Genomic DNA, 17,946 nt, shown 5'->3' on the forward strand with positions numbered 1-17,946 from the left:
GGTGCAGCTGGAATTGCATTTTCACATTTGCTACTTTTCCTCCTCAAAAGCACTTCAAGAATGTATGGAATTTGCAGATCTGAATTCAAACTTACTGAGGCTGAAAACTCAACCATTTCTGTACTGGCAGTAAGTAAACATTAACCTCAAGAATAAAGGCAAGTTCCATTCTTGCATCCTCTTCTTCTGTCCTTATCCTACCACAGCCCTTCACAGATTTTTAATGGTTTGAAGATAGAAGGCAATTCTTGCCATCTTCATCACAAAAGAAAAAAAAAAACCTGTAAACAGAATTTGTCTCTGTGCATTTACATATGCCTGAGCCACTCATTATTAATGCCAGTAAGCAAAAAGAAATTTAACCCCTTCCTCCTGCACATCAGGTTCATACACATGCTTAAAAGCCACATAGCACTGCACAGCAATTACTCCTACAGGAGCAGATGCTTTGCTTGGGTAAAAGTGATTTAAGAGAACTGAGATCACTGGATGGCCATGTCAACACTCTGCACAAGCAGCTGTTAAACACAAGGAATGCAGCCTGTGTTTAGCTGCATGTACAACATTCATCCTAAAAGCACTGCAGTCCTTTCTGGGAAAGGTTTTAGATTAATTTTCCAGAGTTTTCACTCTCCTGGACTCAGCCATCCTGCTGGCCTGCACTTTTGATAAATTTCCTGCTCATCTGCTAATCCCCAGTCCAAACAGTTTACTTCTCTTCCTTCAATATTCAAGACATAAAACCAACATAGGCAGGAATTTGAAGTGTTATTGAGAAAAAAGGAACTTCCTCTGAGAAGAATCAAAATACTGATACAGTTGTTAACTCCCACTTTGAAGGGAGAGGGGTTGAAACAGTGTTTGTAGGCCTTGAATTTCAGCTGGGGATTTCTTTGCAAGTGTCTTGGGCTTAAGCAGTATTTCAAATAAATTAGATGAGGGAATTGTCTCTTGATTAACACTAGAACAGATTTAATAAAACTAGAACTGCTGATATGAGATAGAAAGAGAAATCCCACAGGGCTATTGTTTCAAAACAAAAACTAGAACTCTCTCTCTGATTTCCAACAAGCCAGGCAGGTAGGTATTCAATGGATGTAACATTGTTCCACTCAATTCAAGGAAACCAGATGGTATCTAGCAGCCCAGGATTTGGACAGGTAGAACTCTTTTTCATTAAGGTTTTAGAATCCAAATTTATAAACAAAAAGATCACATGGACTTCAGTGCACAGACATGTTTCTTGGGAAAAGTGAGAATGACTTTTGCCTTCCAGAGCATTCATGACCATTCAGTAAACAGAATATTTAACAGCTTTAGGAGAGGAGCCATTTCATCAATAGGAATAGACACTTACCTTACATCTTAGAATAATTTGCATTTTTACATTTTCAGACACACAAACCATTAGTGTCTGCACAGCAAATAGCAAAAAAACCCCCAAACCTCCACAGCATAAGAATTATAGGTTAATTAATAAAACTCATAAATCAGTTAGTATAAACACTATGCTTTGTATTACATAATGGATATGGATACTTCACCACACACCAAAATGGTACAGTTCATACAAAATCCAAAAACCCCAAACCTCCACAGCATATGAATTATAGGTTAATTAATAAAACTCATAAATCAGTTAGTATAAACACTATGCTTTGTATTACATAATGGATATGGATACTTCACCACACACCAAAATGGTACAGTTCATACAAAATCCAGAAATTTTGCAATTAAAATAGCAAATCATGAATAGATTTTTTTAAAAGTTAATGTGTTAAAAAACCTCAATACTATCAGCAATGAAGGAGAAAGAAGCAGCAAAACTCCGGATGGTTCCCAAGCAGAAAGATGCTATAGTAAAAGCCAAGGAGAGGCATCAATGCACTCACGACTCTGAAGGATTCAAGTGAAATGAAGCAGAAGGTTAAAAAGACTCAATTTCAGATTCCAAATGAATCCACATTATCAACAGGAACCTGCCTGAGCAAAGAGGAAGTGATCTCTTCCTCTCAAGAGCCCGAAGGCCTCAGATCCCCCAGCTTCCCTTAGATGATACTTAATCATCAGTGCAATTGCCCAGCTGCAGAGTAAACAGGGGAACAAACAGGAACAAACAGCGGAAGTATTACAGCACATTGTCTCAAATTGAGCATGATTTACCACCATCTGCTCCTGGTGCCACAAACAGGAGCACAGGTTACAAAGGAATTGGGTTTTTCCCTCGTTAGGAGCTCACTGCTGTTTTGCTCTCGCTCTTTCCTGCGGGTGTGCACCTGTCTGGCTGTTCCTGTCTCCAGCTCCAAACCAGCCAGTGTCACATGGCAGCTAATTCTCCTGGGCAGGCTTTCCCTACATTCCTTCTGCTTTTAGTATCTTTACCATTACACAATTAGTGGTTAAAAAAATCTCCAAAGCATTCTAAATCTCAATATAGTCTGTCCCAGGAAGAAGTCAGTATCAAGCCTGTTGGTATAGACAGACCAGGCATGAATCTGTCAGCCAAAATAATGAGATGTGACCACAAAAGTAGCATAAAGACAGGCTGCTCACAGCACTGTGACCTCTAAAAGAGCATCAGCAGAGGCAGAAGTCATCCAAACTCCTCCACAGAGCACCTACACCAAGTACAAATGTCATGAGGCTACAAGCTTGCTTCATTCTCAGCCAGCAGGTGGATGAAGAGAGGATAAAAAATCTAGTAGGGGAAAAGAAAATCAAGTGGGGAACAATAGTTATGATACAGAAGGTTATTAAACAAAATCACTATGATGGTGGGAAATTAGGAACAATAAAGGAAGACAAAGATGTAAAAAAAGGGCTGAGTGAGAGATAAGACATTTTTAAAGTCAGTCAAGCTGGGGAAAGGCCCTGGCAACCATTAGCTATAACCAAAAACTCTGACTCTTTCAGCACTAATTACCTAAATTCCTTCAGCTTTTCCAGAGGAAGACACTTAGGATGGAGAGGTGGAAGAGGCACATTTCCGTTCAAAGGTTAACATGGAATTGCCAAAATCCCTGGTGAGAGATCAATGTAGCAATAGTTCTTTCATGAAAATGCAGTTAAAATTGAATCAGAATGGATTCAGCGTTGAACAATTTTAATGAAGCAGTGTCAAACAAGCACATCAACTTCTCAGAAACCAAGGAGCTCTAAAGTTTAATTACAAAAACATTGTACAGAAAACTTGGCATTTAAACAATTCCAAACACGTTAATCCAGCAAATGGATTCTGCTTTCATATATTTCTCTCAACATTTCTGCAAGTGACAAAAGCATTTTATTCTGCTGTTCTCCTTGACACCCACTTCATTTTTTTTTAATCAGTCAACACTGAAAACTGTAAACTGAAGTGACACTCTGAAAACACTGGAAAGACAAAATCCATTTTTATAGGGTTAATAAACATAAATAAGAAGCTTCTTAATGAGACAAAACATCATCTGTCACATCATCAGTGAGCAAGAACTCAAGTCTTCTCCCAGCTGCTTCAAGATGGATAATCCACCCCGCCTTCTTCCTTGTGGGAAAAGGCAAGAGATTTGTCAGCCCCCAGCTAATAATATCACCTTAAATTTCCTATTCCACAACACTTGCATGCTTCTCAGCAGAGATGGATGAGCAGTATCCATGAGCAGATTTCTGTAAGCAGGCAGCCTGAAGCCATCAGACCCTACTGATGGATTGGATTTGTTGCTGGAACTGCATCCTACATTACATGGAATTTCTGGAGACTTTATGGGATACAACTCCAGGTATTAAGTAGGATGCCACAGACAGAACTTCAGGATTTTGTAAATCAGTTTTGGCTATGCAGAGCATTTTGGCCACTTCAACAGAGAGTCAAACATCACCAGTTCTAAAAAACCAAGATACATACATGAGATGAAGGTGTAGGTGCTTGTACTGGAGGCATTAACAACCTCTAGGATTTACAACATTAATTACAGAACCCACTAAAAAAGTTCATGGCAGCATCAGCTGGTTTCATCCATGCTAAGGAGAGTGGAAGTCAACGCAGCAAACTGAAGTTCCTTTTTGTAAAGTCTTGAAAGCAAAACAGGTAACAAGAGAAAGGAGTTTCCTCCCTGAAGGAAGACTTGATTTACATGGAAATCCTTGCTTCTTGGCTACAGCAATAACCCCAGGAGTAAGCTGAGACCTGGCATAAAGGTGCTGACCTGAAGATGGCTCCAGGCCAGCATGATGTCCATGTGTACAGCGCAGGAAAAGAAGAAACTGATTTTTAATCTTCAAAATATTTGTGTCACATTAAAGGTACATTAAAGTGATGCTGACAGCAACATGCTCCTCTAACGAAAGCAACCTCCACATCATAACAGGGAATCTTAACAGATGTCTTGAGCAGGAGCAAAAAGATTGTCAGGTGGGAGCAAGAGCATTTCAACCACCCCCATAAAGCCCAGAGATGTCCAACAAATGCTGAGCCAAAGTCAGAATCAACAATTTGACAGGAACCAAAGGGCAGGGAAAGTTTTGCATAAGCCAGTGCAGACAGTGGGTGCCTCAGCTCTGCCAGGAGGTGTGGTGTAGCTCACCAAGATCAGACTCAAACATGCAGAGCTCTATTCAATGCAAGCGAAAGGCCATTTAGGTCAGCTGGAACACCAAATGCTGAATGCCATGGGCTCCATGGGCAGTACTGGACTGTACAAAAGGCAAGAACAGAAAGAAGCTGTAATGCTGAGTTCTGTGGACTACGTGGACCTAGCTGCTAATAACCTTCTCTGCTCTAATAATTCATGCAAAAATATATGTGCTGCTTCCAGACACACTGATTCCCAGCACAGCAATTTCAGGAGGGCAGGGAGGGAAAAAATGCAATCCCCGTGCCCATTTCTCTTTTTATAGAAAACTGCTTTCCCCATGAGATCATTCTCTAAAAAACAAGGCAATAACATTAAATTAGACTGAACAATGTATCAGAGGAAGGGCAAGCTTTGTGGGTTTAGTCTAAACTGAAGAGTCCCATTTTCCCTGCTGAGAACTAATGTTTTTGGTTTTTTTTTATTTCCACTGATCTTTGTGATAGTGAAATGCTCCAGCAAATGTTTTCAAGAGATGACAGGAAAGCTTCACAGAAAAGCAGGATGCAATGTGCAAGAGAGGTGCTTGAAGAGAGGGGAGAGAAGAAGTCTGTCTCATAGTAGAATCAAGCCACAAAGCACCAACCACAGCCAGTCTCTAGCAGGGGCAAACTCACATTGTAGGAATTGCAGGCTAACACAAAAAAACCCCAGGATTCTGCTTAAGAAAAGCTCTATAAACACAGCAGGAAGCGTAGGACAAGACAGTGCAGCAAGGAAAACCCCCTGTTAGAGCAGAGAACGCAAGCACTGCTATCCAGTACTGCAAGAATCAGGGAACAAGATCAAAAGAACTGAAGTGAAGGAAGGTAACCCCACAGGATAAACATGAAAACAAAATAAAAGACACTAGAAGACATTAGGCAATATAACACAAAGTTATTACTACAACATATACGCTGACTCCATTTCACAAGCTGAGATTTCATCTCCACAGCCAGCCAGTCCACAGAACGCAGGCACCCTCACACCCAGCAAAATCCATAAAAAATGTAGATTGCACAAAAGTTGCATGCTCTTAAATGTTCACAGAGAGGACAGTTCCAAATGCTTAGTGGGTGGTGTCCGTGGCTTCTTAAGATCTCTTAATGCATTGATCTGTTTGTCTCCCTGACAAAACACACAGGCAGGGCCCAGGACAAACCTGCCATCCTGCCTCCCACCCCAGGCTTTTCCCCATGGCTTCTTATTCCACACTGGCCAAAAAAATTTTGTAAAGCTTCCCCGGGTCACGAGACCTGCAGACGAAACAGAAAAATAAGGGTTAGAAGGCTACAATGTGCCAGGACCAAACAGGCATGGTGACAGGGGTTTTTGGTGCTTGATCTGAAAACACAATGTTCAGGATAGTAAATCAGCCTCTAGAGACACAACCAGAATTGCTGTTCCCATCCAGGGCTAAATAACAAAACCCTTTCTCTTCTTCCCATATACTCTTTGCACAAAGAAGTTTTTACCATGCAGTACAGAAAATCCAAAATATTCACAAGTATAATCAAACAGTCCCTAAACACAATGTATGAAGCCACCAAAACCCACCTCAGATCTGTGAAAGAGTTGTTTTCAGGAGCATTATGGCACAGTTTCCTGTGGCATTGCTTTGTGATATGTCTCAGCCTCAAACAGACCACTCGGTTGAGACAGATTACATTCAGCATTAATATACACATTAACAAAGGGACACTGATGATCACAGTTTTTGATACAGTTTATCATATGCCAGATGAACCTTTTATCCAAAGCTTCCTTGTTTTCCAGGGAATCTCTACCATTTTCTAGGTTTGCATCCAACAAAACCCAACCTTCTTCCTTCCAAAATTTTGTCTCAAAATATAATCATTGCCAAGTGAAAGTCAGTATAATTAACAGTCCCACTAATTACTTGATGATTATATTCAGTTACATGCATGTCATTATCCAGTGAAACTATGTGATCATTAATAACATTTTTAATTGCCTCACACTGTTTTGCTGCTGAAAAGAAGGAAGGCATTGGTAGGAAAAGAAAAGAAAGGAAAGAAGTATTGTTTTTCAAATAGAGGTTGGAAGGAAGAATTTAAAGCAAGAATTACTTTTTCTAAATCAATTACAGCCAAATCTAGCCTATCCAAGAAAATTGTATCCGTATGTTCAGGAACACAGGAATTGTCCATCCTTAGGAAAGATTAAGCCACCTGGCAAGAGAATGAAAGTCTAGATCTTAGTAGCTTTGCGATATGCTTTTTCTAGCAAGGTGCTTAAAGGACAAATATCCATTTCTGGGCCTGGCATACCATTCTAGTAACTGATGGATGAGAAACTGCTCTCCCTCTTAGGTATTCTGTAAAACCTCCCCTCCCAATTCTCTCTCTGAGCCTGAGAACTAACTGAAAACAGTGTACAAAAAGGAGGAGGTTGATGAGCTGCTGAAAAATCCCAGACCTGGATCGACAAGCTGTTCCCTTCACAAATAGCAGCAGTAAAGGCACTTCTTTATTCTGCTGGGAGCTCAGTCATCTCTTAGAACTGCAGTCCGTTCCATCTGGCTACCCTCCTGAAGGACAATGATCTCCCAACTAAAGCCACACTATAATGGGAAATGTGTAATTAACTGTTCTACACAGCACCACAAAAGGTCAGCACCAGAAAGGATGAAAAGCCCTGTCTTCATATTTGCAGATGGCACAAGGCAGCTTTATTTGCATTTCTAAACACTATTCAAGACGTGTACAGTAGATCTCTACATAATAAATGCCTGAAGAATGAAGGTATGCACTTTGTTCAAACAGAAATAGGCAAACTCCTCATGGCTGCCTAGTGCTGTGCATCATGGGGAAGAGGGGGAGTGAGAAGTATGGGAAATGCAAAGCAGCACAGTAATGCAGAGAGACTGGTATTTACTTCTTTGTTAATTTGTTTTTCTACTCTGTTCTCTATTACAGTTTTCCAAGCTGTTAAACAGCAGCAAAAATACAGAATCATGAGCTCAATAATAATCTACGCACATGCCACATAAACATTAGTCTCAGCAAATGTTATGTACAGCTTAAACCATACCTCAGTGCTCCATTTGCATCTAAGCCTTCCTAATTACAACAGCTTGACTACAGGTGCCACTGAGCAGAGGTAGAGTATTTTCAGTTTATAACAGAATTGAGTTCACCTGTAACCTCTTGAGACAAACAGAATTTCCCCATGGCCATCAGTTTCTGCAATTACTGCTAAAATCTTCAGCTTTACTTCACTCAAGAAAGGAGCCTTCTTCTAAATTAGTCACCCTGTCACCATTCTGTCAGAACTCTTACTCACCTTATACAAATACATAAAGATCTTGGGGCTAAAGGGAATTTCAGAGCCCTTTAATGCCGTGGAATCCTTTCAACCCAATTTGACTTTCATTAAGACAACCTGCTCCTGCAGCTTTGAGAAAGAAACCTTTCTGATTGTACAATATGGTGATCAGCACAGGCATCAGCAGCAGAACAGGTGCCAAAGGCACGGAGCAGACCCACGAGCAGCCTGGGAGAGAACACTTACCCCATCACTAACGCTCCAGCCTGTTCACCACGTCCCGTACCGTGGCGATGAGGTTCTCGTTCTCCTGGGGGTTGGCCAGGATAATGCTGTGCAGTCTGTTCATGTAGGAATCAATGGTTTCCATCGTGGGGGTTTCCCCGCTGCCTACAGTGAGCACAGTGAAATGAGCCACAAGGTATTTTGATGACCACAGCAATTCAAAAAAGTTAACACTATGCTGAGGGTAATTTGTGCCAACACACAAACTGCTATAGGAGGTGATTTTGCTGTGCACCATTCTTGTGACAGATTCTACTAAACAACGTCCTCCTAACCCCACAAAGTGAGTAGTTCCAAGGATATCAGGACTAATGAAGCATGGTTCTCTTTTATTTGGGTCTCATAGCTCATTATAACAAACTCTTTCAGCTGGGCATTCATAGAATCTAAGTGGGTTCCCTGGCAGCTGACAATACAGACACAGCCTTTATTTTAATCAAGGAACTTGCACGTCCTGTCTATTCTATTCAGTAACATTTTCATAAAACAAGTGAAGGAGAGCCAGGACTGAATATGTGTCTCACTTTATTAGGAAGAGTAGGAGCAATAGGAAAATAAATGTCATGTTGAAATAAAGCACTGACTCTACACTTCCCCCTGCATGCATTTTAGCATTTCATTATCCCATGCAACAAAAGCCCAGAAACAGCCAGGAGCACAGAAGTAGAGCAGCAGACCACGTGTTCTCAGCCCACAGGAACAGGCTCACCTGGCAGCGGGACCCCGGCGAAGCTGCTGGTGAGCGCCTGGCGCAGGCTCTCCAGGTGCTGCTGCAGCACCGTGTTGCGGCTCCGCTCCTGGATCACGTCCACCTCCAGCTTCTCCACGGCCGTGCGCATGCTCTCCACGTGCTTCTGCAGGGCCGCGTTCCTCTCCTCAAACTCCATGTTGGATTTGCGCAGCTGCCGCAGCTCCGCCTCACGGGCTGCCAACATCAAGCCATTCCCAGAGAGTCAACAAACTGCTACAAACATCTCTAGGACCAGCAGGCAAGGAGACAAAGTTCTGGAGTGCTCAGCTGATAATTACAAACTGTGCTGTTGTGGTTTATAGATAAAGAGCATCATATCATGGAGCGACAACAGCACTTATAGTAGCACTTTACAGGGATCATTCCTAGAGAGAGACAACTCAGAAAACATTCAAAGCATCAGAATGGAAGTGAATGGGGGAATTGATCAGGGAGGAAGACTGCAAGATTCATTTCAAATACAATCAGAATGACAAAGTTTAGCAGCAGTGCTAAGAATCCTGCAAACAAGACACCAGTTACAAAAATAATCTTCTATTGACCATGGAAAGTATCTGAATCTAAATTCTGTTCAGTCAAGAAAGTCTTCAAGAAATCTGGCAAAAAATACTCAACCCTTGAGACACACAGATATGAAAACCAGAGTAACAGAAAATCAGTGTAATCTTCCAAATATGGGGGTAAATAAAATACTGCTAACCAGACTGAATCACCATGAGGATACATCTCAGATATTTCTTAGTCCTACAGAACAGCAGACACAGCTGCAAGTGGTTGGAATAAATATCAGAAACATTCTCAAAAAAAGGCTAATTTGGGAAGACAATGCCAGGAAAAACTGCTTTTCAGCTGTTGTATATATACAGAGGTAAGGTAATAGCAGAAACTATACCCAAGTCTTTACGTGAGCTGAGATGGGAGAGTGCAAGGACTCTCCAGCTGGACAGCATTTGCCAAGAATTTTGGAAAAGCAAGGAGGAAAGCATCCTGGAAAAGTTAAAATTACCTTTACTATGATTCAGGAACTCTTCTGTGAAGATTGGGATATCAAAGACAGATCTCTCCTTTGTATCTGCTTCTTTCTACAACAGAACAAGTAATAACGTAGCTGAACAGTTTGTTTTCAGGAATTCATTTAACTGTTTTGATCACGAGAATAAAAGGCCAAGGAGACCAAAACCTGAGGCAGCCAAAAGCTGTATGGATTAAAGATACTTCCAGCTCCTACCAAGAAAAGCCAAAGAAAGTGTCTTAGATTTTCAAGATATAGGTTTAATCAAGCCATTATTAAGAAAGAACATACAACATACTAAAATACGCTCTTTCATCCTAATGGCATTATACACGAGAATTATTCAGTTTTAAAAACTATCTGAATGCATTTATATTTTCCACCATCAACCAACTGACACATTCTGAAATAGTGTTTACAGGAATATCAACAAACAGAGACAGAGTGAGCAAAACGCACAACAGGTTTCACGGCTCTTGGCCTTTCAACACCAAAATGAAAAAACAAAAACCACTTTTAAGTCAGGAAATGCTCTACAACTCAGTCAAAGAACTGTATATAATGTGATTTGACTAAAGGCAAAAGCCCCCTACTATAAGGTACTTCAGTCACCACTTCTAAATCAACAGGAATTAATGCTTGTTTTAGCACCTGAACTGTTATGGACAAAGCCAATGCAAATTTGGTTTGAAAAACTGCAGCAACTACGATCAACCTGTAACATAACACAGAAATAAAGTTAAGCAGGAAAGAGTGTCTATGGAGAACAAAAGCTTTTCACAGCTCTCAACCGCCATGGCTGATAATGTGCCACAGACTCATAATCCAGAATTGCAGTGTTACACATGACTGGTGTCCTCCAGTAGACAACCCCAATGCTTGACAGCTGATAAGGGAATTCTGGCCCCTGAGTTCAGAGTACCACGGTGGTGTCTGCCACACAGAGGGGTCCGTGGGGTCACCTGAATGCCAGCTGACAGCCAAGCAAGACAGACGACACTAGATGGAACTACAGCTACTCTGTTTTAGCCTGAGGAGACAGACTGTCCATTGATTGCTTTTAAAGATAAGCTAGCTTTTATTGTCTGGCACAATTACAGTTGAGGAGCTCTGTATTTACTGAGTGAGAATTCAAACCTCACTTGGCCTGAATCAACTGGAGACACACGAGAAACAGGGAAGACTGGAGGGAAGGGCAACTCTTCCCAGCTCTCTGAGGCATAGTAGGATTTATTTAGGGTTTATGATCACACGTGCTTTTCACTGAAGTTTTTGTACGTACTGCTACAGGGCAAATGTCTCAAGAGTATATTTAGAAAGAAAAGTCATACACAGAAATGTGAATAATGTATTTGTTTTGTCTGAACACTGCCTAGATGGCTAAGAATTAATTTCACCCCAAAATCCAGGATCACAACATTAATGTGTACTAAGAAATGTTGGCAGTTATGAAGCTGGTTAGAACACTTAAAAAATATCTATCTTAAACATTCTAATTCGTGCTCACTTTTACTACCTGTGTGCAAAGAGCCACTGGCTTGGATCATCTCTGCCTCCTACAGAATAGATGGTGGAGGAGACAGTACTGCCAAGAAGATATTCTCTTTGCAGCCCTAGGATACAGGTTCTTCAGGTAAAAATCAAAAATATTAAGGCTTTAGATGTAACTGTCCAGCTTCCAACAGGCAAGAAATGCTACCAAGCAGAAGAGTGATTATTAAAACCATCAGCACTCTCCCACTACAAAATACATTACCTAGCACATAAAAGATCCTCTTGAGAACCCTGAAGTACTTAAGCCACTCTGAGGTTCACTGAAGATTAAAATCCTAAGGCTTTGATTACCTCCTATTGGAAAGGACCCACTCTGTTCAGTTCTCTGTTCTGTTCAGTTCCCTCAAACCAAAAGAGAATCAAAATTTTTTCTATCATTTACCTTAAATAAGACTGAGATGCTTCAAGAGTCAACAATTTAATCTGATTATTAAAACTGAGGCTGAACTCTGAAGATTCTGCAATGAATCAGGCTTGAAGTTCTTAGAGACTTGGTGAACTACGGTAATGAGACAGCTGAGATTCTGGGGGTTTAAGCTCACCTCTGCTGCCATGGTCAGGCTGCAGACAGTGGAATGAACAGATATAATAAATGCACTACTCCATTACATGTTTTCAGAGTAGGTACCACGAGGCAACCCCTGCTCTCCTCAACCTGTGTGCACAAATCTCTGAAAGCTTTCTACTAACAAGTGTAACTGAGTGCATGATGCCAGACCCACTTGGAATCAAGCAGCTTGAGGAAATAAACAATAGCAGAACAATGGAGAACAATTATCCAGGGGTTTAGTCACTGCTGATGACAATAGTTCCAGTGTATATTACTATCTATGATATTTATGAAACTAGAATTTGAAGGAAAAAAAATGTTCTATTTCATGCATATAGATGAGCTCAGGGGACAGTGTGTGCATGTTTTTCAAGGCAATATCTATTATAAGTTCTCTCTCATCCTTTAGTTATATTTTATTATAATCAGAATTTGAATTGCCCATCATGAAACTCTTTAGAGGTCAACTCTATGTACAATGTTGAAAATATCTTCAACATCCACTCACAGAAACTACATCGATAAACATTTAAGTGGAGGAAGGGAAAGAAAAAAGCTTTCTTTGACCTTATTCTCTTATATTCTCTCAAGATATCATTTCATCAGCTTGTACTTGCTAATCACAAACACAGCAACAGAAGTCAGTGTGGACAGGAGAAAGCAGCAAGATAACAAAGACCTTTAGCCTCACTTCCACTAACAGCTTGAGCAGACACTTCTAAAAGCAATCTAAGATTTTTCTGCTTATTCCCCACCTATACAGGATTATAATACTTGACTTCCCTGCACAAAAGATGCAAAAGCACATCAGGTGATAGGCATGTGGGATTTTATAAATATAAAGGAGAAAAACACCAAGTAGTCAAAGGCACAGTTTGTAGGATGTCTGACTGACAGGTTGATGTTCAGCTGTATCTGATGAAGCTACAGGGTGAGGAGAACTCATTTTTAACTGCATTTATGATGTGAAAGATCAGCAATCATAGCTTCAATTAGAAGGGCAAGAGGGAAGACTCCAAACTTGTAGTTTGCCACCTGTATAACTCAAATGTTATATAACACTCACAGTCAACCTAGAACTTGAAGCCTTCAGTTTTTGTACAATTAGAGAGAAACTTGGATTCAGTGACTGTAGAATCAGAAAACTTGGGGATCATGTACTTCTAAAGGATAATCTCACTGCAAGCACTTCCTCTAGGAGTTAATAAAAGGCATATAAGAAACATGCTACCAAAACATTTTCCTGAAAATGAAACGTACTTTCCTTCAAGACCAGTAGCTGCCTCTCAGCAGGGCTCAGCCTTGTCACTATTGTAATGAACACATTAGAAGCAAACTGGATTGCTTTCCCAAGGCAAAAAGCCTCACAAAGAAAAACAGATCTTTCAGAAAGCCTTATTGCTTACAAGTGAAGAGGCTGTGTATAATCAAGACTTTTTCATTGCTCTTTGTTTGCAATTTATTGGTAACCATTAGAGAAGCACTGTGGCCCTAGGTAATACAACTGGAGAAAGCTGCAGTGTTTCAAGGAGAGAGAAACCACAGTCAGCCAGGACACACAAGATTTGTGGTAAGATGCCTGTGCTGTAGCTGTTGAGATCTACTTCCAGATATCATCATTCTTTTCCAATATTTACATATGCAGAGGGCAAGGGAGGGCAGGAGGAGGCTTAAGCCAGAGATTTTCCAATTATTTGGTTGCTTTACCCCTTTTCTTCTCAAGGAAGCCACAATCATACGTGCTACTGCAAAAAATCAGTACCTGAAAACAGCCACCTAAAGGGGCTGACTTGGCAGGCTTATGGAGGTCTCACACTACTTTTAAGTTCTTAACACTGCATTACAAAACAGACCAATGCTCTAAGTGTATCCTATGCTCCATTCCATCTATCATTTGTACTTGCCCAAGACTCACTAAATTGAGTTTTGTCATATCAATGAGTCTAACCATACTCAGTCATTTCTAACTTTTCAAAACCTGCATTAGGAAGAGGAAGAATTCACACTCGAGTTCTGATAAACTGGGTTTTGACTTCACCTGAAAGTCTAACCACTGATGTAAATGTAGAATTAAGAGGTTTACCTCATGATCATGAGCTGGCTGTCTTGCTCCATCTGAAAAAGAAAACAAGCAAGAAGCCTCTCAAAATAAACAAAATTTAAGAAAACAAGAAGCAAAGAATTAAGGCAGTTACACAACCCCAATTACACAACAATTCTAGACAGACTTGTGCAGCTCTCCTACAAAGCCACAGAGAAGCTGTGTCTAACTTTGAAGCTCTTGGAGCATATCCTCCAACACAATCTAGACACAGTTAAATTCAGATAAATCTAATTCCCTTTACACACAGCTGAGGTAAATGCCATAGAAAGAACACATTCACTTTTTAACCAGCCTTTAAATCCAAGACTTTCAAGGAGTGTCAGGCTGCATGACTGCCTGGGCTACTTTTGTCCCATTGAATACCTTGTCTGTGTGATTTGCCTTTTTGTCTGTCCTGTGCTTTCCTGCTAAAGACTTTGTAGGCTTCAGTCTTCTGATACTGCTCCAGCTCCCGCATGTAACGCTCCTTATCTCTGTCTGCTTCATCCAGGTAGCGCTGAAACAAAAAAGTCCCAGGGGTTCAGGGAGTTTCCTCCCCTTTGGGAGGAAGGGAAGAAAAACAGCTTGGCAAATGAAGTGCTGATCCATTTCACCTACGCAAACAGGAGAGGAGTGAAGAAACAATGAGGTGCAAAGACATAAGATCTGTGGATAAAATTACTGTACTCTGGTGTCCCATTTTCTCTCTCTTTTTTCATAATAACTATTCTCTTCATATTTTTTGCTAGGCCTAGGAGTAACTTGCTACTAAGCTACTCTACTCAACTGAATGTTACCTACATGTTACAGACCAAGCACTTCAGAATTCCTGTTCTGTTGCCAGGAGGAAGTGCTGCCAAACAATAACATCTTATCAGATGATAGATCAGATGATGCTTCATGGTTCAGACCCAGAACAGTGGAGTTCCAAACACATAGTTGTTTTCAGGCCCCACAGACAAAAAGCACCACCATACACTTGGCACATCTGAGAGGTGAACAAAACATCATGGCTATTGCAAAGAGCAGTGTAAAGATAAAAGAGCCTGGTTTTAATTGATATAATCCATCTGCATTTTGGTTAATAGAAAACTTTTTAAAATTGATACAATCCATCTGCATTTTGGTTAACAGAAAAATTTTTAGTAGCCTGAAGGCATTTCACACATCTGCATGACAGAATGAGCTTAGCTGCTAAATTCTATAGGGAAACTGATGAACTGAAAAACATTTAACGAATGTCACAATGCTTACTAATTATATAATCCATCTGCATTTTGCTTAACAGAAACATTTTTTTAGTAGCCTGAAGGCATTTCACACATCTGCATGACAGAATGAGCTTAGCTGCTAAATTCTATAGGGAAACTGATGAACTGAAAAACATTTAACGAATGTCACAATGCTTACTAATGGGATCCTTTCAGGAAAAAAAGTTGCCTTCCAATTTTTTCTCCAAATGAATTTAAAATTCAGTGAATGTAAGAATTCAATCAGTGAACCTTAGTCACCTGGTATTCTCTTTAAGTCATCATGATAGTACATATAAGGTATGATTTCCATACCTGTGCAACACAGTTTTGACTCTGCTGATGAGTAGTAACATTAGGGATTGAGGTACAAATTTTGTGATGCTTTTGGGTTGGCATTGCTTTTGGACATTAGTCTGTAAGGTATTAATTCTTTTTTTCCACCTCCAGCAATGTGCTGCTGAAAGAGCTCAGCAGTCTTTACTTGACCTGCTCTGAGTTAGAAACTTACAGCTTTACTCAAGGACAGATTCCCAGAGGATTTAAAAAGCAGCATACAGAATAGAGATTTGAACTCAATTTCCTTTTTCAGGTTAAAACTCTGCCTGAGACATGATAAGAATATGTTAAAGTGCAGGGGACAGAGGGGCAGATGTCTTTTTCCCTTCTCCCCCAGCAGACATTTTCATCCCTGCAAGACATCCTCTCCATGGATGTAAATTTCCAACCTTACATAGCAGCAATCCTGACTTTTCTCTAAGCAACAGCATTCTCACTATCCCTGCTACCAAATCTACTTCTTTGTCTTGCCACATATTCTCCATTATGGTTCAATCACAGTGCCTATGCACCATTTTATATCATCCCTGTAAGTGGTATTCTACAAGCTTAGCAAAAAGCAACAAAAGGAGATCTTGGGTTTTTGTGTCATCTCATTTTTTGTTACACCCTTAAGGTATTTTCCAAAGTTCAAATATGAAGATCAAATTTGTATGAGAGCATTCAGTAGCACTGTGATTTAAAACTGCTTTGCAGTAATGTCCAACTGGCAATCAGCAGTGGACAGTAAGACATCCATTAGCAATTAACCCATTAACAAGGTTCACTCCAGAAGGCCCTAAAAAACAGCCCAAACGTGGCCTTGAGCTTAATTCACTTGTCAGGTGGTGCAGAAGGCCACAGGACCCCCAGATAGGCGACAACACATCCCAAGATTTTGGCATTACAAGTCTCAGATGTATCTGAGTTGGTACAGCAGAGTTACATCCAGATGGATCACACAACTGTGGGATGTCTCAGTAGAGCACTGTCCCCATTCTGGATGTATTCTTGCCTTACCTAGAGGATACAGCTCCCAAGTCACCCCTGAAGGAGACACCATGGCCCTGCCAGGGCTCATCATGTGAACCTGTGCACTCATTTTGAAATATCCTCCTAAACACGATTTCAACCAACAGTCCGTGTCAGCCTCCTCACTAAACAACATTCCCGTGCAGCAGCAAGGACAAGGAAGTGCAGTGGTACCCGCTTCTCCTCAGGGGGCAGCTTGCTCCACTCATTGCCCAGCATCCTGGTGATCTCTGGGAAAGGCACCTCCGGCCGCTTCGCCCGCAGCTGCTCCCTGCGCTCGTTCATGAACCGCACGTACCCGGTCAGGGGGGATTTGGGGGCATTGCTGTCCCGCAGGGGCTTCTTCCTCTTCCTCCCTTTGGCCCAGCCTCCTCGTTTGGTTCTCTGCTGCTGCAAGATGAAAACAGAAGGTAATTCAGGCTGAGTGAAAATAACCACACCTGTGGAAGGAATAAACAGCTTCAGCAGGAGTACATGGCTGCAATCCTCTCCATGGATGCAGGTCTCAAACCCTACTTCAGAGCTATCCCAACTTTTGTCCAAACAAAGCCAAATGAGTCTCACTGTGAAAAGTAGCTTACAGTTTCTCCTAAGCCACAGGGACAACAAAGTAACATTGGCATCAATTTCTGATTGTAAAATCACAGGGACTGATAATCTACAGCATGATCATCTCAACTAATGCAACTGCAAATATTCTTTTATTACTTGTTTGCTTGGTTTTAGTTATTCTCACCCTCACACACCCTCCCCTGCAAGTCATTTACTTCAATAGGTTTTTTGGAGAGATTTTGTGTACTAGTTAATAATTGACAACTAGTTATTTTGCACCTTCTAGATCTTTGTCCTTCATGCACAATGTGCCCAAAATGTGGCTGGAAAGACAGTATACAGGCTTTTCTACTCTCATCTTTCCCAGCAACCACCTCCAATGGAGCAACAAACAAACTCCAAAGGAGGGAACATTGTAAAATGTGTCTGGGGCATGCTTGTGATTCACAGGAATAACATCATTACCACTCATCCTCTTGTCTTCAAACCATTTCTACAGCAAGCTCTGGACAACACTATTTTCTAATGCTGTGTACATACAATTATTTTCTGTACTTCTAATCTTTCCCCAGTTCAACATGTTCCTGCCATCATATTACTTTTTGTTTTCCTCCTGGAATTTTATTAATTAAAAAAGGACCTCACAGCTGAAAACAAACTACAAGGAAGAATATCA

The 17,946-nt window shown here is 40.8% G+C and overlaps 1 protein-coding gene across 3 annotated transcripts in view; it reads right to left on the reverse strand.

Annotated features, from left to right (window-relative positions):
- Nucleotides 1-3,085: 3,085 nt before the first annotated feature.
- HMG20A (high mobility group 20A) overlaps nucleotides 3,086-17,946 on the reverse strand; it is a 39,889-nt gene continuing 25,028 nt past the window's right edge. For 2 of the 3 annotated variants that reach the window (XM_039731975.1, XM_039731968.1), the window contains 7 exons: nucleotides 16,893-17,108; nucleotides 14,503-14,635; nucleotides 14,119-14,150; nucleotides 9,926-10,001; nucleotides 8,878-9,093; nucleotides 8,130-8,273; nucleotides 3,086-5,851 (listed from right to left, as the gene is read on the reverse strand). In XM_039731975.1, coding sequence (XP_039587909.1) covers nucleotides 8,137-8,273; nucleotides 8,878-9,093; nucleotides 9,926-10,001; nucleotides 14,119-14,150; nucleotides 14,503-14,635; nucleotides 16,893-17,108 — 810 coding nt within the window. In that variant the 3' untranslated portion in view covers nucleotides 3,086-5,851; nucleotides 8,130-8,136. The remainder of the gene's footprint in view (nucleotides 5,852-8,129; nucleotides 8,274-8,877; nucleotides 9,094-9,925; nucleotides 10,002-14,118; nucleotides 14,151-14,502; nucleotides 14,636-16,892; nucleotides 17,109-17,946) is intronic. The other variant, XM_039731984.1, reaches the window with a different exon arrangement.

The sequence above is a fragment of the Passer montanus genome, unplaced genomic scaffold, assembly GCF_014805655.1.
Source record: "Passer montanus isolate IOZ18808 unplaced genomic scaffold, ASM1480565v1 scaffold111, whole genome shotgun sequence".
NCBI lineage: Eukaryota > Metazoa > Chordata > Aves > Passeriformes > Passeridae > Passer > Passer montanus.